At 51.5% G+C, this 22,207-nt stretch overlaps 2 protein-coding genes across 5 annotated transcripts in view; one reads left to right on the top strand and one right to left on the bottom strand.

Moving 5' to 3' along the window:
- SYTL4 (synaptotagmin like 4) overlaps positions 1–10,775 on the top strand; it is a 358,613-nt gene extending 347,838 nt beyond the window's left edge. For all 3 annotated transcript variants that reach the window (XM_068249964.1, XM_068249962.1, XM_068249963.1), the window contains 2 exons: positions 6,737–6,945; positions 10,336–10,775. In XM_068249964.1, coding sequence (XP_068106065.1) covers positions 6,737–6,945; positions 10,336–10,508 — 382 coding nt within the window. In that variant the 3' untranslated portion in view covers positions 10,509–10,775. The remainder of the gene's footprint in view (positions 1–6,736; positions 6,946–10,335) is intronic.
- Positions 10,776–13,076: 2,301 nt separating this feature from the next.
- SRPX2 (sushi repeat containing protein X-linked 2) overlaps positions 13,077–22,207 on the bottom strand; it is a 201,481-nt gene continuing 192,350 nt past the window's right edge. For both annotated transcript variants that reach the window (XM_068249960.1, XM_068249961.1), the window contains 2 exons: positions 18,500–18,621; positions 13,077–14,489 (listed from right to left, as the gene is read on the bottom strand). In XM_068249960.1, coding sequence (XP_068106061.1) covers positions 14,309–14,489; positions 18,500–18,621 — 303 coding nt within the window. In that variant the 3' untranslated portion in view covers positions 13,077–14,308. The remainder of the gene's footprint in view (positions 14,490–18,499; positions 18,622–22,207) is intronic.

The raw sequence follows: 22,207 nt of genomic DNA, 5'->3' as shown, positions 1-22,207 counted from the left end.
GTGTGTGTGTGCTGGAGGGCTGTAGTATAGCATACGGCCCTGGTGATTGGCGTGGTGTCAGGCTGCACTCGGTGTTTGTGTACTGGAGGGCTGTAGTATAGCATACGGCCCTGGTGATTGGTGTGGTGTCAGGCTGCACTCGGTGTGTGTGTGTGTGCTGGTGGGCTGTAGTACAGCATACGGCCCTGGTGATTGGGGTGGTGTCAGGCTGCACTCGGTGTGTGTGTGCTGGAGGGCTGTAGTATAGCATACGGTCCTGGTGATTGGGGGGGTGTCAGGCTGCACTCGGTGTGTGTGTGCTGGAGGGCTGTAGTATAGCATATGGCCCTGGTGATTGGCGTGGTGTCAGGCTGCACTCGGTGTTTGTGTGCTGGAGGGCTGTAGTATAGCATACGGCCCTGGTGATTGGCGTGGTGTCAGGCTGCACTCGGTGTGTGTGTGCTGGAGGGCTGTAGTATAGCATACGGCCCTGGTGATTGGCGTGGTGTCAGGCTGCACTCGGTGTGTGTGTGCTGGAGGGCTGTAGTACAGCATACGGCCCTGGTGATTGGAGTGGTGTCAGGCTGCACTCGGTGTGTGTGTGCTGGTGGGCTGTAGTATAGCATACGGCCCTGGTGATTGGGGGGGTGTCAGGCTGCGCTCGGTGTGTGTGTGCTGGAGGGCTGTAGTATAGCATACGGCCCTGGTGATTGGGGGGTGTCAGGCTGCGCTCGGTGTGTGTGTGCTGGAGGGCTGTAGTACAGCATACGGCCCTGGTGATTGGCGTGGTGTCAGGCTGCACTCGGTGTGTGTGTGCTGGAGGGCTGTAGTATAGCATACGGTCCTGGTGATTGGGGTGGTGTCAGGCTGCACTTGGGTGTGTGTGTGTTCTGGAGGGCTGTAGTATAGCATACGGCCCTGGTGATTGGCGTGGTGTCAGGCTGCACTCGGTGTGTGTGTGCTGGTGGGCTGTAGTATAGCATACGGCCCTGGTGATTGGGGGGGTGTCAGGCTGCACTCTGTGTGTATGTGCTGGAGGGCTGTAGTATAGCATACGGCCCTGGTGATTGGGGGGGTGTCAGGCTGCGCTCGGTGTGTGTGTGTGCTGGAGGGCTGTAGTATAGCATACGGCCCTGGTGATTGGTGTGGTGTCAGGCTGCACTGGGTGTGTGTGTGTGTTCTGGAGGGCTGTAGTATAGCATACGGCCCTGGTGATTGGGGTGGTGTCAGGCTGCACTCGGTGTGTGTGTGCTGGGGGGCTGTAGTATAGCATATGGTCCTGGTGATTGGGGGGGGGGTGTCAGGCTGCGCTCGGTGTGTGTGCTGGAGGGCTGTAGTATAGCATACGGCCCTGGTGATTGGGGGGTGTCAGGCTGCGCTCGGTGTGTGTGTGCTGGAGGGCTGTAGTATAGCATATGGCCCTGGTGATTGGGGGGTGTCAGGCTGCGCTCGGTGTGTGTGGTGGAGGGCTGTAGTATAGCATACGGCCCTGGTGATTGGGGGGTGTCAGGCTGCGCTCGGTGTGTGTGTGCTGGAGGGCTGTAGTATAGCATACGGCCCTGGTGATTGGGGGGTGTCAGGCTGCACTCGGTGTGTGTGGTGGAGGGCTGTAGTATAGCATACGGTCCTGGTGATTGGGGTGGTGTCAGGCTGCACTCGGTGTGTGTGTTGGAGGGCTGTAGTAAAGCATACGGTCCTGGTGATTGGGGTGGTGTCAGGCTGCACTCGGTGTGTGTGTTGGAGGGCTGTAGTATAGCATACGGCCCTGGTGATTGGGGGGTGTCAGGCTGCGCTCGGTGTGTGTGGTGGAGGGCTGTAGTATAGCATACGGTCCTGGTGATTGGCGTGGTGTCAGGCTGCACTCGGTGTGTGTGTGTTCTGGAGGGCTGTAGTATAGCATACGGCCCTGGTGATTGGGGGGTGTCAGGCTGCACTGGGTGTGTGTGTGTTCTGGAGGGCTGTAGTATAGCATACGGCCCTGATGATTGGGGTGGTGTCAGGCTGCACACGGGGTGTGTGTACTGGGGGGCTGTAGTATAGCATACGGCCCTGGTGATTGGGGGGGTGTCAGGCTGCGCTCGGTGTGTGTGTGTGCTGGAGGGCTGTAGTATAGCATACGGCCCTGGTGATTGGGGGGGTGTCAGGCTGCGCTCGGTGTGTGTGTGTGCTGGAGGGCTGTAGTATAGCATACGGCCCTGATGATTGGGGTGGTGTGAGGCTGCACTCGGTGTGTGTGCTGGAGGCCTGTAGTATAGCATACGGCCCTGGTGATTGGCGTGGTGTCAGGCTGCACTCGGTGTGTGTGTGCTGGAGGGCTGTAGTATAGCATAAGGCCCTGGTGATTGGGGGGGTGTCAGGCTGCGCTCGGTGTGTGTGCTGGAGGGCTGTAGTATAGCATACGGCCCTGGTAATTGGCGTGGTGTCAGGCTGCACTTGGTGTGTGTGTGTGATGGAGGGCTGTAGTATAGCATAAGGCCCTGGTGATTGGTGTGGTGTCAGGCTGCACTGGGTGTGTGTGTGTGCTGGAGGGCTGTAGTATAGCATACGGCCCTGATGATTGGTGTGGTGTCAGGCTGCACTCGGTGTGTGTGTGCTGGAGGGCTGTAGTATAGCATAAGGCCCTGGTTATTGGGGTGGTGTCAGGCTGCACTCGGTGTGTGTGCTGGAGGGCTGTAGTATAGCATACGGCCCTGGTGATTGGGGTGGTGTCAGGCTGCACTCGGTGTTTGTGTGCTGGAGGGCTGTAGTATAGCATACGGCCCTGGTGATTGGCGTGGTGTCAGGCTGCACTCGGTGTGTGTGTGCTGGAGGGCTGTAGTATAGCATACGGTCCTGGTGATTGGGGGGGTGTCAGGCTGCACTCGGTGTGTGTGTGCTGGAGGGCTGTAGTATAGCATACGGTCCTGGTGATTGGGGGGGTGTCAGGCTGCACTCGGTGTGTGTGTGCTGGAGGGCTGTAGTATAGCATATGGCCCTGGTGATTGGCGTGGTGTCAGGCTGCACTCGGTGTTTGTGTGCTGGAGGGCTGTAGTATAGCATACGGCCCTGGTGATTGGCGTGGTGTCAGGCTGCACTCGGTGTGTGTGTGCTGGAGGGCTGTAGTATAGCATACGGCCCTGGTGATTGGCGTGGTGTCAGGCTGCACTCGGTGTGTGTGTGCTGGAGGGCTGTAGTACAGCATACGGCCCTGGTGATTGGAGTGGTGTCAGGCTGCACTCGGTGTGTGTGTGCTGGTGGGCTGTAGTATAGCATACGGCCCTGGTGATTGGGGGGGTGTCAGGCTGCACTCGGTGTGTGTGTGCTGGAGGGCTGTAGTATAGCATACGGCCCTGGTGATTGGGGGGGTGTCAGGCTGCGCTCGGTGTGTGTGTGCTGGAGGGCTGTAGTATAGCATACGGCCCTGGTGATTGGGGGGGTGTCAGGCTGCGCTCGGTGTGTGTGTGCTGGAGGGCTGTAGTACAGCATACGGCCCTGGTGATTGGCGTGGTGTCAGGCTGCACTCGGTGTGTGTGTGCTGGAGGGCTGTAGTACAGCATACGGCCCTGGTGATTGGAGTGGTGTCAGGCTGCACTCGGTGTGTGTGTGCTGGTGGGCTGTAGTATAGCATACGGCCCTGGTGATTGGGGGGGTGTCAGGCTGCACTCGGTGTGTGTGTGCTGGAGGGCTGTAGTATAGCATACGGCCCTGGTGATTGGGGGGGTGTCAGGCTGCGCTCGGTGTGTGTGTGCTGGAGGGCTGTAGTATAGCATACGGCCCTGGTGATTGGGGGGGTGTCAGGCTGCGCTCGGTGTGTGTGTGCTGGAGGGCTGTAGTATAGCATACGGCCCTGGTGATTGGGGGGGTGTCAGGCTGCACTCGGTGTGTGTGTGCTGGAGGGCTGTAGTATAGCATACGGCCCTGGTGATTGGGGGGGTGTCAGGCTGCGCTCGGTGTGTGTGTGCTGGAGGGCTGTAGTATAGCATACGGCCCTGGTGATTGGGGGGGTGTCAGGCTGCGCTCGGTGTGTGTGTGCTGGAGGGCTGTAGTACAGCATACGGCCCTGGTGATTGGCGTGGTGTCAGGCTGCACTCGGTGTGTGTGTGCTGGAGGGCTGTAGTATAGCATACGGTCCTGGTGATTGGGGTGGTGTCAGGCTGCACTGGGTGTGTGTGTGTTCTGGAGGGCTGTAGTATAGCATACGGCCCTGGTGATTGGCGTGGTGTCAGGCTGCACTCGGTGTGTGTGTGCTGGTGGGCTGTAGTATAGCATACGGCCCTGGTGATTGGGGGGGTGTCAGGCTGCACTCTGTGTGTATGTGCTGGAGGGCTGTAGTATAGCATACGGCCCTGGTGATTGGGGGGGGTGTCAGGCTGCGCTCGGTGTGTGTGTGTGCTGGAGGGCTGTAGTATAGCATACGGCCCTGGTGATTGGTGTGGTGTCAGGCTGCACTGGGTGTGTGTGTGTGTTCTGGAGGGCTGTAGTATAGCATACGGCCCTGGTGATTGGGGTGGTGTCAGGCTGCACTCGGTGTGTGTGTGCTGGGGGGCTGTAGTATAGCATATGGTCCTGGTGATTGGGGGGGGGGGGGGTGTCAGGCTGCGCTCGGTGTGTGTGCTGGAGGGCTGTAGTATAGCATACGGCCCTGGTGATTGGGGGGTGTCAGGCTGCGCTCGGTGTGTGTGTGCTGGAGGGCTGTAGTATAGCATACGGCCCTGGTGTTTGGGGGGTGTCAGGCTGCGCTCGGTGTGTGTGGTGGAGGGATGTAGTATAGCATACGGTCCTGGTGATTGGGGTGGTGTCAGGCTGCACTCGGTGTGTGTGTGCTGGAGGGCTGTAGTATAGCATACGGCCCTGGTGATTGGGGGGGTGTCAGGCTGCGCTCGGTGTGTGTGTGTGCTGGAGGGCTGTAGTATAGCATACGGCCCTGGTGATTGGTGTGGTGTCAGGCTGCACTGGGTGTGTGTGTGTGTTCTGGAGGGCTGTAGTATAGCATACGGCCCTGGTGATTGGGGTGGTGTCAGGCTGCACTCGGTGTGTGTGTGCTGGGGGGCTGTAGTATAGCATATGGTCCTGGTGATTGGGGGGGGGGGGGTGTCAGGCTGCGCTCGGTGTGTGTGCTGGAGGGCTGTAGTATAGCATACGGCCCTGGTGATTGGGGGGTGTCAGGCTGCGCTCGGTGTGTGTGTGCTGGAGGGCTGTAGTATAGCATACGGCCCTGGTGATTGGGGGGTGTCAGGCTGCACTCGGTGTGTGTGGTGGAGGGCTGTAGTATAGCATACGGTCCTGGTGATTGGGGTGGTGTCAGGCTGCACTCGGTGTGTGTGTTGGAGGGCTGTAGTAAAGCATACGGTCCTGGTGATTGGGGTGGTGTCAGGCTGCACTCGGTGTGTGTGGTGGAGGGCTGTAGTAAAGCATACGGTCCTGGTGATTGGGGTGGTGTCAGGCTGCACTCGGTGTGTGTGTTGGAGGGCTGTAGTATAGCATACGGCCCTGGTGATTGGGGGGTGTCAGGCTGCGCTCGGTGTGTGTGGTGGAGGGCTGTAGTATAGCATACGGTCCTGGTGATTGGCGTGGTGTCAGGCTGCACTCGGTGTGTGTGTGTTCTGGAGGGCTGTAGTATAGCATACGGCCCTAGTGATTGGGGGGTGTCAGGCTGCACTGGGTGTGTGTGTGTTCTGGAGGGCTGTAGTATAGCATACGGCCCTGATGATTGGGGTGGTGTCAGGCTGCACTCGGGGTGTGTGTACTGGGGGGCTGTAGTATAGCATACGGCCCTGGTGATTGGGGGGGTGTCAGGCTGCACTCGGTGTGTGTGTGTGCTGGAGGGCTGTAGTATAGCATACGGCCCTGGTGATTGGGGGGGTGTCAGGCTGCGCTCGGTGTGTGTGTGTGCTGGAGGGCTGTAGTATAGCATACGGCCCTGATGATTGGGGTGGTGTGAGGCTGCACTCGGTGTGTGTGCTGGAGGCCTGTAGTATAGCATACGGCCCTGGTGATTGGGGTGGTGTCAGGCTGCACTCGGTGTGTGTGTTCTGGAGGGCTGTAGTATAGTATACGGCCCTGATGATTGGTGTGGTGTCAGGCTGCACTCGGTGTGTGTGTGCTGGAGGGCTGTAGTATAGCATACGGCCCTGGTGATTGGGGGGGTGTCAGGCTGCGCTCGGTGTGTGTGTGTGCTGGAGGGCTGTAGTATAGCATACGGCCCTGGTGATTGGGGTGGTGTCAGGCTGCACTCGGTGTGTGTGTTCTGGAGGGCTGTAGTATAGTATACGGCCCTGATGATTGGTGTGGTGTCAGGCTGCACTCGGTGTGTGTGTGCTGGAGGGCTGTAGTATAGCATACGGCCCTGGTGATTGGGGGGGTGTCAGGCTGCACTCGGTGTGTGTGTGTGCTGGAGGGCTGTAGTATAGCATACGGCCCTGGTGATTGGGGTGGTGTCAGGCTGCACTCGGTGTGTGTGTTCTGGAGGGCTGTAGTATAGTATACGGCCCTGATGATTGGTGTGGTGTCAGGCTGCGCTCGGTGTGTGTGTGCTGGAGGGCTGTAGTATAGCATACGGCCCTGGTGATTGGGGTGGTGTCAGGCTGCACTCGGTGTGTGTGTGCTGGAGGGCTGTAGTATAGCATACGGCCCTGGTGATTGGGGGTGGTGTCAGGCTGCACTCGGTGTATCGCATAGACTGGTGATGCTGTACCAATATTTGTACTATTACAGAAGCTCATTAGTCATTGTTACATCTCTCTTCAGGTAAAGAATAACCCATTTTCTTCCTCTGCAGTTATCTGCTGCCAATCAAGAGCCGGAACACAAAGCGTAAGACCCCCGTAGTGAAGAAGACCCTGAACCCCCACTACAATCACACGTTTGTCTATAAAGGTGTCGCTGTGGAGGATCTGCAGAATACATGCCTGGAGCTGACGGTGTGGGATCGGGAGCCACTGTCCAGCAATGACTTCCTGGGTGGAGTCAGACTGGGGCCTGGAACAGGTGAGTATTACTATAGCTGGTGACCAACATGGGCATGATTGTGTGCCTCATAACTGCCCCTCCCCTTATTGCGTGCCTCATAACTGCCCCTCCCTTTTTTGTGTGCCTTATACAGTGGTTTGCAAAAGTATTTGACCCCCTTGAAGTTTTCCACATTTTGTCACATTACTGCCACAAACATGAATCAATTATATTGGAATTCCACGTGAATGACTAATACAAAGTGGTGTACACGTGAGAAGTGGAACAAAAATCATACATGATTTCAAACATTTAAAAAAAAAAATAACTGTAAAGTGGGGTGTGCGTAATTATTCAGCCCCCGGAGTCAATACTTTGTAGAACCACCTTTTGCTGCAATTACAGCTGCCAGTCTTTTAGGGTATGTCTCTACCAGCTTTGCACATCTAGAGACTGAAATCCTTGCCCATTATTCTTTGCAAAACAGCTCCAGCTCAGTCAGATTAGATGGATAGCGTTTGTGAACAGCAGTTTTCAGATCTTGCCACAGATTCTCGATTGGATTTAGATCTGGACTTTGACTGGGCCATTCTAACACATAGATATGTTTTGTTTTAAACCATTCCTTTGTTGCCCTGGCTTTATGTTTAGGGTCGTTGTCCTGCTGGAAGGTGAACCTCCGCCACAATCTCAAGTCTTTTGCAGACTCCAAGAGGTTTTCTTCCAAGTTTGCCCTGTATTTGGCACCATCCATCTTCCCATTAACTCTGACCAGCTTCCCTGTCCCTGCTGAAGAGATGCATCCCCAGAGCATGATGCTGCCACCACCATATTTGACAGTGGGGATGGTGTGTTCAGAGTGATGTGCAGTGTTAGTTTTCTGCCACACATAGCGTTTTGCATTTTGGCCAAAAAGTTCCATTTTGGTCTCATCTCATCTGACCAGAGCTCCTTCTTCTACATGGTTGCTGTGTCCCCCACATGGCTTGTGGCAAACTGCAAACGGGACTTCTTATGCTTTTCTGTTGACAATGCCTTTCTTCTTGACACTCTTCCATAAAGGCCAACTTTGTACAGTGCATGACTAATAGTTGTCCTATGGACAGAGTCTCCCACCTGAGCTGTAGATCTCTGCAGCTCGTCCAGAGTCACCATGGGCCTCTTGACTGCATTTCTGATCAGCGCTCTCCTTGTTCGGCCTGTGAGTTTAGGTGGACAGCCTTGTCTTAAAGGAGTATGGCACAACTGTAAACCTACCATTTCTGAATGATCGCTTGAACAGTGCTTCGTGGGATGTTCAAGGCTTTGGAAATCTTTTTGTAGCCTAAGCCTGCTTTAAATTTCTCAATAACTTTATCCCTGACCTGTCTGGTGTGTTCTTTGGACTTCATGTTGTTGTTGCTCCCAATATTCTCTTAGACAACCTCTGAGGCCGTCACAGAGCAGCTGTATTTGTACTGACATTAGATTACACACAGGTGCACTCTATTTAGTCATTAGCACTCATCAGGCAATGTCTATGGGCAACTGACTGCACTCAGACCAAAGGGGGCTGAATAATTACGCACACACCCCTTTGTTTGGAATCATGTATGATTTTTGTTCCACTTCTCACGTGTACACCACTTTGTGTTGGTCTTTTATGTGGAATTCCAATAAAATTGATTCATGCTTGGGGCAGTAATATGACAAAATGTGGAAAACTTCAAGGGGGCTGAATACTTTTGCAAACCACTGTAACTTCCCCTCCCTTTATCCTTTGCCTCATAACTGCCCCTCCCCTTATTGCGTACCTTAGAACTGCCCCTCCCCTTATTGTTTATCTCATTATTCCCCTTTCCCTTTATCCTGTGCTTTATAACTGCCCCTCCACTTATCGTGTGCCTCAAAACTGCCCCTCCGCTTATCGTGTGCCTCAGAATTGCCCCTCCGCTTATCGTGTGCCTCAGAATTGCCCCTCCGCTTATCGTGTGCCTCAGAATTGCCCCTCCCCTTATCTTGTGCCTCAGAACTTCCCCTCCCTTTATCGTGTGCCTCAGAATTGCCCCTCCCCTTATCGTGTGCCTCAGAACTGCCCCTCCCTTTATAGTGTGCCTCAGAATTGCCCCTCCCTTTATCGTGTGCCTCAGATTTGCCCCTCCCTTTATCGTGTGCCTCAGAATTGCCCCTCCCTTTATCGTGTGCCTCAGAACTGCCCCTCCCCTTATCGTGTGCCTCAGAACTTCCCCTCCCTTTATCGTGTGCCTCAGAACTGCCCCTCCGCTTATCGTGTGCCTCAGAATTGCCCCTCCCCTTATCGTGTGCCTCAGAACTGCCCCTCCCCTTATGTGCCTCAGAACTGCCCCTCCCTTTGTTGTGTCCCTGAGAACTGCTCCTCCCCTTATCTTGTGCCTCAGAACTGCCCCTCCCTTTATCGTGTGCCTCAGAACTGCCCCTCCCCTTATCGTGTGCCTCAGAACTGCTCCTCCCCTTATCGTGTGCCTCAGAACTGCCCCTCCCTTTATCGTGTGCCTCAGAACTGCTCCTCCCCTTATCGTGTGCCTCAGAACTGCCCCTCCCTTTATCGTGTGCCTCAGAACTGCCCCTCCCTTTATCATGTCCCTCAGAACTGCCCCTCCCTTTATCGTGTCCCTCAGAACTGCCCCTCCCCTTATTGTGTGCCTCAGAACTGCCCCTCCCTTTATCGTGTGCCTCAGAACTGCCCCTCCCTTTATCGTGTGCCTCAGAACTGCCCCTCCCTTTATCATGTGACTTAGAACTGCTCCTCCCCTTATGTGACTCAGAACTGCCCCTCCCCTTATCGTGTGCCTCACAACTGCCCCTCCCTTTATCATGTGACTCAGAACTGCTCCTCCCCTTATCATGTGCCTCAGAACTGCCCCTCCCTTTGTCGTGTGCTTGATATCAGCCGCTACAGATTTGCTTTGAAGTAGATAGAGTTTTGCAGAAATCTTGGTGATCCTGTCATCACGTTCGTTCATTCCTAATGGGCAGAACATACAAACTCCAAGTAACAGCAGCAGCCCCGACTCCCTGGCATTCCAGTTGCAGGACACATGCAATTTGCATTGAAGGCAAGATTAGTAGTGTCTCATTGACCACCTGTAATCTGAATCTTCCTTGCACTACATCCCACACATCTCCCCTGGGGCCCCACCCTGCTTCTGGGCCCCATGCTGCTGTATGGTGATTGGCCGCATGCAGGACACACCCACCTCTAAGGATAGGATACTGAGAGATGAGCAGAAGATTCCGGAGCTAGGACTAAATATGGCCACATGACATCCAGAGGCCACATGCATGGGGGAGGGGGTCATGTTTGTCTGGTGGGGTAGGTGCGCCTTAACCAATCATAAATCACCATTCAATACTTACCTCTGCAATTCTCCCCCTCCCTTCTACATATAATGTAGTGTCTCTCTTCTCTAGGTTACTACAATGGCCAGCCAGTGGACTGGATGGACTCTACAGGAGAAGAGATGAACCTCTGGGCAAAGATGAGACAGTTCCCTGCTTCCTGGGCTGAGGGAACGTTGCCCCTTCGTGCCACCATGGCCAGACAAAGTGACCCTGAGGAGCCTGCCACTCTATGGGTGTCATAGGAACGTAGGAAGCTGCCGCTCTATGGGTGCCATAGGAATGCAGGAAGCTGCCACTCTATGGGTGCCATAGGAATACAGGAACTTCCAAAGCAAAACAAAAGATACTATAGTATTCTTAGGTGACGGAAGAATAATGTATATTTTCTTGATTTAGTTTTCTTGTTATATGAAGATTTAATGATAGCTGGTGGTGGCTGTACTTGCTGTATAGACCTTGCTATGTAAACACTTCCAAATTTCAGAGCAATAAATTGCGGGTTTCATGTCTTGATTTGTTTATGTATTTATATAGCACTGACATCTTCTGCAGCACATTACAGGGTACATAGTCATGTCACTGACTGTCCTCAGAGGTGCTCACACTCTAATCCTAGCATAGTCATAGTCTAATGTCCTACCATATTATTATTATGTATTTATATAGCACTGACATCTCCTGCAGCACATTACAGAGTACATAGTCATGTCACTGGCTGTCCTCAGAGTAGCTCACAATCTAATGTCATATCATATTATTAAAATGTATTTATGTAGCACTATAACTATGGTAGGATTAGATTGTGAGCTCCTCAGAGGACAGTTAGTGACATGACTATGTACTCTGTACAGTGCTGCAGAAGATGTCAGGGCTATATAAATACATAATAATAATATGGTAGGACATTAGACTGACATCCGCAGCACTGTACAGAGTACATAGTCATGTCACTGACTGTCCTCAGAGGAGCTCACAATCTAATACTGTCATAGTCTAATGTCCTAACTTATTTTTATATGTGCATGAGAGAGACCTTTCATGACCCCCCCCCCCCCCCCCCTTGAAAATCCTGGGTTTGCCACTGCAGGTATAGGTGCCCCCAGTATAGGTAGCCAGGCATAGGTGCCCCCAGTGTTGGCAGCCAGGCATAGGTGCCCCCAGTGTTGGCAGCCAGGCATAGGTGCCCCCAGTATAGGTAGCCAGGCATAGGTGCCCCCAGTGTTGGCAGCCAGGCATAGGTGCCCCCAGTATAGGTAGCCAGGCATAGGTGCCCCCAGTGTTGGCAGCCAGGCATAGGTGCCCCCAGTGTTGGCAGCCAGGCATAGGTGCCCCCAGTATAGGTAGCCAGGCATAGGTGCCCCCAGTGTTGGCAGCCAGGCATAGGTGCCCCCAGTATAGGTAGCCAGGCATAGGTGCCCCCAGTGTTGGCAGCCAGGCATAGGTGCCCCCAGTGTTGGCAGCCAGGCATAGGTGCCACCAGTGTTGGCAGCCAGGCATAGGTGCCCCCAGTGTTGGCAGCCAGGCATAGGTGCCCCCAGTGTTGGCAGCCAGGCATAGGTGCCCCCAGTGTTGGCAGCCAGGCATAGGTGCCCCCAGTGTTGGCAGCCAGGCATAGGTGCCCCCAGTGTTGGCAGCCAGGCATAGGTGCCCCCAGTGTTGGCAGCCAGGCATAGGTGCCCCCAGTGTTGGCAGCCAGGCATAGGTGCCCCCAGTGTTGGCAGCCAGGCATAGGTGCCCCCAGTGTTGGCAGCCAGGCATAGGTGCCCCCAGTGTTGGCAGCCAGGCATAGGTGCCCCCAGTGTTGGCAGCCAGGCATAGGTGCCCCCAGTGTTGGCAGCCAGGCATAGGAGCCCCCAGTGTTGGCAGCCAGGCATAGGAGCCCCCAGTGTTGGCAGCCAGGCATAGGTGCCCCCAGTATAGGTAGCCAGGCATAGGTGCCCCCAGTGTTGGCAGCCAGGCATAGGAGCCCCCAGTGTTGGCAGCCAGGCATAGGTGCCCCCAGTGTTGGCAGCCAGGCATAGGTGCCCCAGTATAGGTAGCCAGGCATAGGAGCCCCCAGTGTTGGCAGCCAGGCATAGGAGCCCCCAGTGTTGGCAGCCAGGCATAGGAGCCCCCAGTGTTGGCAGCCAGGCATAGGTGCCCCCAGTGTTGGCAGCCAGGCATAGGTGCCCCCAGTGTTGGCAGCCAGGCATAGGTGCCCCCAGTGTTGGCAGCCAGGCATAGGTGCCCCCAGTGTTGGCAGCCAGGCATAGGTGCCCCCAGTGTTGGCAGCCAGGCATAGGTGCCCCCAGTGTTGGCAGCCAGGCATAGGTGCCCCCAGTGTTGGCAGCCAGGCATAGGTGCCCCCAGTGTTGGCAGCCAGGCATAGGTGCCCCCAGTATAGGGGTTGCCAGGATCCAGCGCTGCATGTAATTACTTCTTGGTCCCTTGTGTTCCAGGAGCAGGTAGAACATGCAGCTCATGATCCCGGCAACATGAGGATTGTAGTTACCCGCTCTGCATTCACCCGCTGCTGCGCCTCCCCATGCAGCACATGGCAAGGACAGATAAGTCCCCCCCCCCAGAAGCATGGGCCCTGTCACGGTGTCGGGAACTGCAGCCCCCTATGGCACTGAACACAGAACAAGCTGCTCAGCCCCTCCATGGCACACAACATCGGTATATGTACAGGTCCATGAGCAGTCTGGTGTCTGCATGTTTATCTGACAAGATTGCGTGTCTGAGGAGAATTAGTGTAACGCCCCGCCCGATACGCAAGCTTGGAAGAGAGTCACCCCCCCCATCATCATCACTGCAGCATGGGGTAGAGATACATTATCAAATAGAGGTTTTATTTCAATAAATACTATCCCTGTAATAATAATTAATGGTGGAGCGGCTGGTCCCCGGATTGTGCAGTCGTGTCAAATCGTGGTGATCTTTGCCGGTCCCCGGATTGCGCAGTCGTGTCTCAGTCGCAGTGATCTTTGAGACACAACTGCCAATACGGGGACTGGCACAGATCACCGCGACTGAGACACAACTGCGCAATACGGGGACTGGCAGTTGCGGTGATCTGTGCCGGTCCCTGGATTGTGCAGTCGTGTCTCAGTCGTGGTGATCTTTGCCGATCCCTGGATTGTGCATTCGTGTCTCAGTCACGGTGACCTTTGCCGGTCCCTGGATTGCGCAGTCGTGTCTCAGTCACGCTGACCTTTGCCGGTCCCTGGATTGCGCAGTCGTGGTTATCTTTGCCGGTCCCTGGATTGTGCATTCGTGTCTCAGTCACGGTGACCTTTGCCGGTCCCTGGATTGCGCAGTCGTGTCTCAGTCGTGGTTATCTTTGCCGGTCCCTGGATTGCGCAGTCGTGTCTCAGTCGTGGTTATCTTTGCCGGTCCCTGGATTGCGCAGTCGTGTCTCAGTCGCGGTGATCTTTGCCGATCCCTGGATTGTGCAGTCGTGTCTCAGTCGCGGTGATCTTTGCCGATCCCTGGATTGTGCAGTCGTGTCTCAGTCGCGGTGATCTTTGCCGATCCCTGGATTGTGCATTCGTGTCTCAGTCAATGTGACCTTTGCCGGTCCCTGGATTGTGCAGTCGTGTCTCAGTCGCGGTGATCTTTGCCGATCCCTGGATTGTGCAGTCGTGTCTCAGTCGCGTTGACCTTTGCCGGTCCCTGGATTGCGCAGTCGTGTCTCAGTCGTGGTTATCTTTTCCGGTCCCTGGATTGCGCAGTTGTGTCTCAGTCGCGGTGATCTTTGCCGATCCCTGGATTGTGCAGTCGTGTCTCAGTCGCGGTGATCTTTGCCGATCCCTGGATTGTGCAGTCGTGTCTCAGTCGCGGTGATCTTTGCCGATCCCTGGATTGCGCAGTCGTGTCTCAGTCGCGGTGATCTTTGCCGATCCCTGGATTGTGCAGTCGTGTCTCAGTCGCGGTGATCTTTGCCGATCCCTGGATTGTGCAGTCGTGTCTCAGTCGCGGTGATCTTTGCCGATCCCTGGATTGTGCAGTCGTGTCTCAGTCGCGGTGATCTTTGCCGATCCCTGGATTGCGCAGTCTGTTCTCAGTCACAGTGATCTTTGTTGGCCTCCAGCTGGGCGATTTCTCGTGCACTCAGAAGATACGTATCAATGAAGGTGAAGATCTCCTCGGATGTGGTGGGCTGTCTGTATCGCTCCCGGTCCACCCCGTCCTTATCCAGCAGGACTATATTGAAATATGACCTGGTTATATGCAGAGCTTGCCTGTGGACACAAAGCAAAGGATTGTGGGAGAGAAATGGCCGTCACGTTCAATGTAACCATGGACTAATGGACTAGTGCTGTATAGCTCTCTACAGAATTCCACCTTTCTGATGGCATATGGCTACTTAGTGCTTTCATACAGTACCTTGGCCACTTAGATATAAAAACTATAGCCAAGGTGTCACAGTATCCCTAGTGGCCGGACCGCACAATGCCTTCCAATCGGTTCCAGCACACAGACCATGCAAGCTGTGGTCGCAATCGGTGCGCAGAAACCGCTGGAATTTGGGGAGCAGACCGACTAGAAGGGAGCCTGTGAGTTACGGTAATTACAAATTACACTCTATTTCAGGGTATAACTGCCACCACCTGTGTTACCATGGGACAGAGGAGCCCACTGACTGGCTGAGTCTAGACCTGCAAATAAAAATGGTTAAACACACTCTATTCTGTCTAGCTAGCGACAATAGTAGCGACTCTTCAGAGACCCGGGTTCAGTTTGTATTTGGCTGAATAATAGGGTAGTGGAATAAACAAACTGACGTTAGCATCGGTTTATTAAAATGCAATATAAATGATTTATATATATAGAAAATTATTAAAAATCAACAATTATAGAAACATTAATAGCCAGTATGAAAATAAAAAGGGAGACAATACTTAGTTCGTGGAAATATGTCCTTTGTGGGAAAATCATAAGGTTCTTGAGTTCAGTTCAGACAAGATGGCCGCCACTGTTCCTCAAAGTAGCAGCATGCTCCCATGAAACTGGTTTCCCATGCCCACCAAATATGACATTTGTCATATCTCGGCTTATGCTTTCCGCACACCCATGACCATCACAGATTCATATTCCTCAGAATATGCCAGTTCATATGATACCAAACTTGGGCACGTTTGCTAGAGTTGGGCCGAACCTCTGATTTTAGGTTCGCGAACCGGGTTCGCGAACTTCCGCGGAAGGTTCGGTTCGCGTAAAAGTTCGCGAACCGCCATAGACTTCAATGGGGATGCGAACTTTGAAAAAAGAAATTATGCAGGCCACAAAAGTGATGGAAAAGATGTTTCAAGGGGTCTAACACCTGGACCCCCAGGTGGAGGAGTGGGATACATGCTAAAAGTCCCCGGGAAAAATCTGGATTTGACGCAAAGCAGCATTTTAACGGCAGAAATCACATTGAATGCTAAATGACAGGCCTAAAGTGCTTTAAAACATCTTGCATGTGTATACATCAATCAGGTAGTGTAATTAAGGTACTGCTTCACACTGACACACCAAACTCACCGTGTAACGCACCGCAAACAGCTGTTTGTGTAGTGACGGCCGTGCTGGACTGGTTCGCACCATGGCGAGAACAGGTATGCAGTGGTGGGTTTACTGAACAGGTATGCAGTGGCGGGTTCACTGAACAGGTATGCAGTGGCGGGTTCACTGAACAGGTATGGAGTGGCGGGTTCACTGAACAGGTATGCAGTGGTGGGTTCACTGAACAGGTATGCAGTGGTGGGTTCACTGAACAGGTATGCAGTGGTGAATTCACAGTACAGGTATGCAGTGGTGGGTTCACTGAACAGGTATGCAGTGGCGGGTTCACTGAACAGGTATGCAGTGGCGGGTTCACTGAACAGGTATGCAGTGGCGGGTTCACTGAACAGGTATGCAGTGGTGGGTTCACTGAACAGGTATGCAGTGGTGGGTTCACTGAACAGGTATGCAGTGGTGAATTCACAGTACAGGTATGCAGTGGTGAATTCACAGTACAGGTATGCAGTGGCGGGTTCACAGAACAGGTATGCAGTGGCAGGTTCACTGAACAGGTATGCAGTGGCGGGTTCACTGAACAGAACAGGTATACAGTGGCAGGTTCACAGTACAGGTATGCAGTGGTGGGTTCACAGAACAGGTATGCAGTGGTGGGTTCACTGAACAGGTATGCAGTGGCAGGATCACTGAACAGGTATGCAGTGGTGGGTTCACAGCACAGGTATGCAGTGGTGGGTTCACAGAACAGGCATGCAGTGGTGGGTTCACAGTACAGGTATGCAGTGGTGGGTTCACAGCACAGGTATGCAGTGGTGGGTTCACAGCACAGGTATGCAGCCAGGAACAAGCTAAGCCTAACTAATCTTTCCCTATGAGAGAGTCTGCAGCAGCTCGCCCTACTCTCACTAACGCAGGCAGCACACGAGTGACCGTAATGGCCGCCGCTGCCTGCCTTATATAAGGGGGGGGTGGGGCTCCAGGGGCTAGTGTAGCCTAATTGGCTACACTGGGCCTGCTGACTGTGATGTAGAGGGTCAAAGTTGACCCTCCATGGTGCATTATGGGGCGAACCGAACTTCCGCAAAGGTTCGCCTTCGGGACGCGAACGCGAACCACGGAAGTTCGCATGGAACCGTTCGCAGGCGAACCGTTCGGCCCAACTCTAACGTTTGCATGCCCAGTTACAAAACAGTGGAATACCTCGAGTTCTGGTTATGCCAGTGGCCCCAATTTAATATCAAAATACTCACAAGATCCGGACCAGCAGAATGAGATAACTTTCACATTTCTCACCTGAATGATACTCCTTACACATGCTCAAAATCATAACCTCCATGTACTTCTTAAGATGTCCGAATGGCTCTGGCAAGTCTGCCTTCATATCATAGACAAGATAAAAGGTACAGTATGGTTCACCCCTAATATATCAAAATATTTCAATTCCAACAAACAACAAAAGCGGAGGTTTTTTTAGAACCAAAGTTCTTTTTCTCTTTGATACTGTTATTCTTTCTTTACAATCTCTCCAAATCGTGGACAAAGTATGTAGACACAAAGGCCGATCCGTCACTTTCATATAAAAAGATAGCCTGACACATGTTTTACAATCATAAACCGCTTCCTCAGAGGCACATGGCATACAAACATCCAAAGGTCGGTATAACCAACCCACGATCTGGAGTGAGGAGAGAAACTGCCCTCGGCGGTGATGCTGATTCGTATACGAATTATGATCGCGAAACACGCGTCAGGCTAACTTTTTATATGAAAGTGACGGATCGGCCTTGGTGTCTACATACTTTGTCCGCGATTTGGAGCGATTGTAAAGAAAGAATAAAGTATCAAAGAGAAAAAAACCGTCTGCCTTCATGCTGGGCTACCTCCCTTGGCTCTGAAAAGACTTCTGGTTTGTTACTGAACATCTGAGTGTGAGATCAGCTTGGACAAGCTTTGGCACCTCTGTGAAGGCCCAGATCCTAGTCATATGCTAATTAACCACACAGGTCTTTCCAGTGAGCATACTTGCTCTCATGAAAAGAACTGTGCTAACACCTATGAAGACAACTGGGACCCCAGGCTGGACTGCAGATAGCCACAGACAGCCAATTCAGATCCTATCTTAATCGCAATCGGTGCAGAAAATCGATTGCGATCTCATTTTTTCACGGGCGGTTCACGGATGCAGTCTGCGGCGACACAACCGTCCATGACACAAGGTACTGTATGAAAGCACTAAGTTTCTGTATCTGAGGGCATATGGCTACTTAGTGCTTTCATACTGTACACTGGCAATAGTTTTGCATCTAGGGCACATGGATACTTTCTGGAGTAGGGGTGGCTGAATTATGCACTCAGGGGGTTCAGCGTCTCATTCGGGGGTCTGGAGAGTCCTTTGGATGGGTACAGCATTATCACCAGGGGAACCATACTTGGTTTGGAGGAAAGCAGTTAGTTCTGTATGGGGTATGGAGCCATTAGTGAGAGTAATGAGGTGGGAGTTAGGGAAGCAGTGAGGCTGGGAATGATTGTATAACAGCATTTAGCACTGGGAGGGTGAGGATTGTGTTAGGGTTAGGCATGTAGCAGTGAAAGGGTCAGGTGTCAGTTAGGGTTAGGCATTCTGTTAGGATTATGTGTCAGTTAGGGTTAGGCTTCTTTAGGGTCAGGTGTCAGTTAGGGGTTAAGCAGTGGTTGCATTTTCTTGGTCTCTTGCACACATGGCGTTCTGTGTTAGGAGATGACGCACCTCAGTTGTTCAATGAGTTCTGTTGAGAGTTGCTGATTTCGGACCCGTCCCACCTCTCTGGGTTCTTCTCCCACCAGCTCCACCACGACGACATGCCTCTGGTCCAGACCACAGCTCGCCCCCTGGTGGAGGACAGGAGAATTATGGATGGTTAGGGTTACTCTATATTATTATTATTTTTCATTTATATAGCACTAGCATATTCTGCAGCGCTTTACAAAGCACAATAAGACAAGGGGAACACAGGTACAACCAAAAAATAAACAGCAGAGTCTCAAGCAGCACAAATATTGCAACACAAACAGTAAAAATTAGGAGGATGACCCCGCCCTTGCGTGCTTACAATCTACAGGGTAGTGGGGGGACACTAGGTAAGGGGGGGAGGGGGTGGATGGGGCAGTGAGCCTTTGCCTCTGATTACATTGTGGACAGATCAGTAAATAGGGGCTATAAAATGTTACAAGCTTGTCTGAATAGGTGTGTTTGAAGAGTGCGTTTGAAGATGTTCAGGTTTGGAGCATGACGTACAGGCTGTGGAAGAGAGTTCCAGATAAGGGGTGATGCTCGTGTAAAGTCCTGGATGCGAGCATGAGAGGAGGTGATCAGCTTAGAGGCCAGGAGAATTTCTTGGGAGGAGCGAAGGGTGTGGGAGGGATAGTATCTAGAGATTAGTGAGGAGATGTATGGAGGAGACAACTCGTGGAGGGCTTTGTATGTTAGAGTCAGGAGTTTGAACTGGATCCTCTGGGTAATGGGTAACCACTGGAGAGAACGGCACAGTGGGGCTGCATCGGAAGAGCGTGTGGAAATGTGAATGAGGAAGCAGCAGTGGTCAGTACGGATTGACAGAGGGGGGCTGCATCAGAGGAGCGCGAGAAGAGGTGAATGAGGCGGGCCGCTGAATTTAGAAGGGATTGGAGAGGTGCTAGCCTGTGTTTTGGTAGACCACAGAGCAGGGTGTTGCAGTAGTCTAGGTGGGAGATGATTAAGGCGTGTACAAGCATTTTGGTGACTTCTTGTGTGAGAAAGGGACGGATTCGGAATATATTTTTGAGCTGGAAATAGCAGGCGGTAGTTAATAGGGCAATGTGAGGTTTAAAGGAGAGCTCTGAGTCAAGTATAACCCCCAAGCAGCGGGCCTTAGAGGTTGAGGTTATTGGGGTGTTGTCTACAGTTATGGTTGCAAGTGGTGGTGGGGGGGGGTAGATAGTGATGGTGGAAAAGTCACAATTTCTGTTTTACTCATGTTGACTTTGAGGAAGCGGGAGGACATGAATGCAGAAACGGCACGTAGACAGTCGGGGACTCTAGATAGTAGTGAGGACAGGTCAGGGGATGAGAGATAGATTTGGGTGTCATCCGCATAGAGGTGATACTGGAAGCCAAAAGTGCAAACTAATTGTCCCAGGCCACAGGTGTAAATTGTGAAAAGAAGCGGCCCAAGAACTGAGCCTTGAAGTACACCAACAGACAGTGGGCGTTGGGAGGAATTAGTGTTAGAGAAGGAGGCAGTGTAAGAGCATCCAGACAGATAAGAGGAGATCCAGGAATGTGCTTGATTCCTAAAGATGACATCGTCTGGAGACCGTGTCAAAGGCGGAGGGAAGGTCAAGGAGAATTCGCTAGATCCAAAGGCCAGTTCTCCATTCTACCAGTAGGTCATTAGCAACTTTAGTGAGGACGGTTACAGTGGAGTGATGTGTGCAGAATCCAGGTTTAAGGGGGCCAAGTAAAGCATTGGTAGAGAGGAAAGCAGTCGAAAAACAAAAAATCGGGTGCCATCACTCAGAGGGTTGAAATGTGAAAGGTAATCTTTACTGGGATGCGCAGTAGAAAAAACGATCAACAAATACACATAAAACCATTTAAAATATATGTGATGGAGCGCCCTAAAACATCACATTCACAACCAACAGCTAATTCAACCACCCTCACACCGGTACTGTCAAAATTTTTGCGGTTTTATTTATGCAGGAAAAGATGTCATATGTATAAGTTTTAATGTTCTATGCAAAATTTCATTGTAAAGTGAAACGTTAGAGTACTTTATATTGCTCTGTGACATAGCATATTCCAGGCTGTAAAGCTTAGAAGATTATTTTAACTTGCAAGCTGGAAGATTGTTGACGTACTGGTTACAAGAAACCAAAACATTCTTTGTTAATGTCAAGGTTAGACTGCGCAGTATGTGTAAGACAGAATGCTGGTTTAAAATTAACATTACTGCAATAATTATTACACACGGATATTATTAATCTAAATATTAATCATCAATACAGTCCTTCTAAAGAAAGAAATAGTTATTGTTAAACCCTATATAATAGAATCTATTACTTTAAAATACATTTGAAAGCTAGTGATGATTTGGGTCTGTGAAACCTTCTTGTGAGATTGTTTTAGTTTTAGAAGATGTTGACATGTTTCTTAGCTTGAAGGCCAAGGCCAGTAAGAAAATATAAACATTTCCCAGACAGAGAAAGTCAAAACATGGAAGATATAAAATATAAAACAAGGGGTTTTCCTAATTAGTTAAAAGATGACTCCATAATGCCACCTGGTGGTTACATAGTTTTATAAAACCAACATTATTAATACTGTTTGTTATTTGTTATGAAAGGCTGACCTCTGCCGGTTGAAATTAGATATTTATTTCTTCATCAGAAAGACAAATATATGGAAAAGGATTTTATATTATCAAGATTTAATGTGCAATTATTTTTTTTATGATTGTTTTAAGAAGAATTATATAATAAGCTTTATATTTAAATAAGTATATTAGAAGCTCTGTATGTTTTAATAAGCCTTAAATTGCTGAAGGCTCTCACAGGTCTGGTTACAGTGTCAACCTGACCAATCTTATGTCTGGGGAAGTACCAAGACATTCCAACATAATTAGCAGCGAACACTTTATCAGAAATGCGTCATGAATGATATTGTTTAGTCTCCATGTCTGGGTCAGCCAACAGATAAGATAGCTGTTGACGTCCATTTTTAATTAAGTGCGTCAGAAATGACCCTATATTAAATGTCAAGCACTCCAAATGACGTAAATTCCAACAAGATAAGGTAATTAAGAATTTATAAACAATAATATTGTGACTTAGGAAATCAAAACATGATAAAGCATTGACGCACGGAAGCTTTAGCCAATCAGAGCCTGGGATTCAGGGAAAGTCCAGATTAGGCAGCCATATTGCCTCCAACCCCTATAAAGGTAGGAGCTGTAAGCTCATAGTTTGCAGAAGCCCAACAATCTCCTGAGAAGACACATGAGGCAGAAGCTACCTTCCCACAAGTGGTTCTAGATGCCATTTGTCTGTGGGTTTAGCTTTGGGTAGGCAGGCAGGGTAGTTCTCTCTCCAGCCAGGCTAGCCAGGGTCCCCCCAGTCATTGTGTCGCTGCTGGGAACAGTAGTACACCGCTCACCCACACTATATAGCATTGTGTTTACTGCCACTCTGTCTCTGCTGGGAACAGTAGTACACCGCTCACCCACCACTGTATAGCATTGTGCTCTGTGTCGCTGCTGGGAACAGTAGTACACCGCTCACCCACACTATATAGCATTGTGTTTACTGCCACTCTGTCTCTGCTGGGAACAGTAGTACACCGCTCACCCACCACTGTATAGCATTGTGCTCTGTGTCGCTGCTGGGAACAGTAGTACACCGCTCACCCACACTATATAGCATTGTGTTTACTGCCACT

The sequence above is a fragment of the Hyperolius riggenbachi genome, chromosome 8 (genome assembly GCF_040937935.1).
Source record: "Hyperolius riggenbachi isolate aHypRig1 chromosome 8, aHypRig1.pri, whole genome shotgun sequence".
Classification (NCBI taxonomy): domain Eukaryota; kingdom Metazoa; phylum Chordata; class Amphibia; order Anura; family Hyperoliidae; genus Hyperolius; species Hyperolius riggenbachi.
The sequence above is the reverse complement of the archived record's forward strand: the minus strand, read 5'-3'. Positions and strand labels throughout refer to the sequence as shown.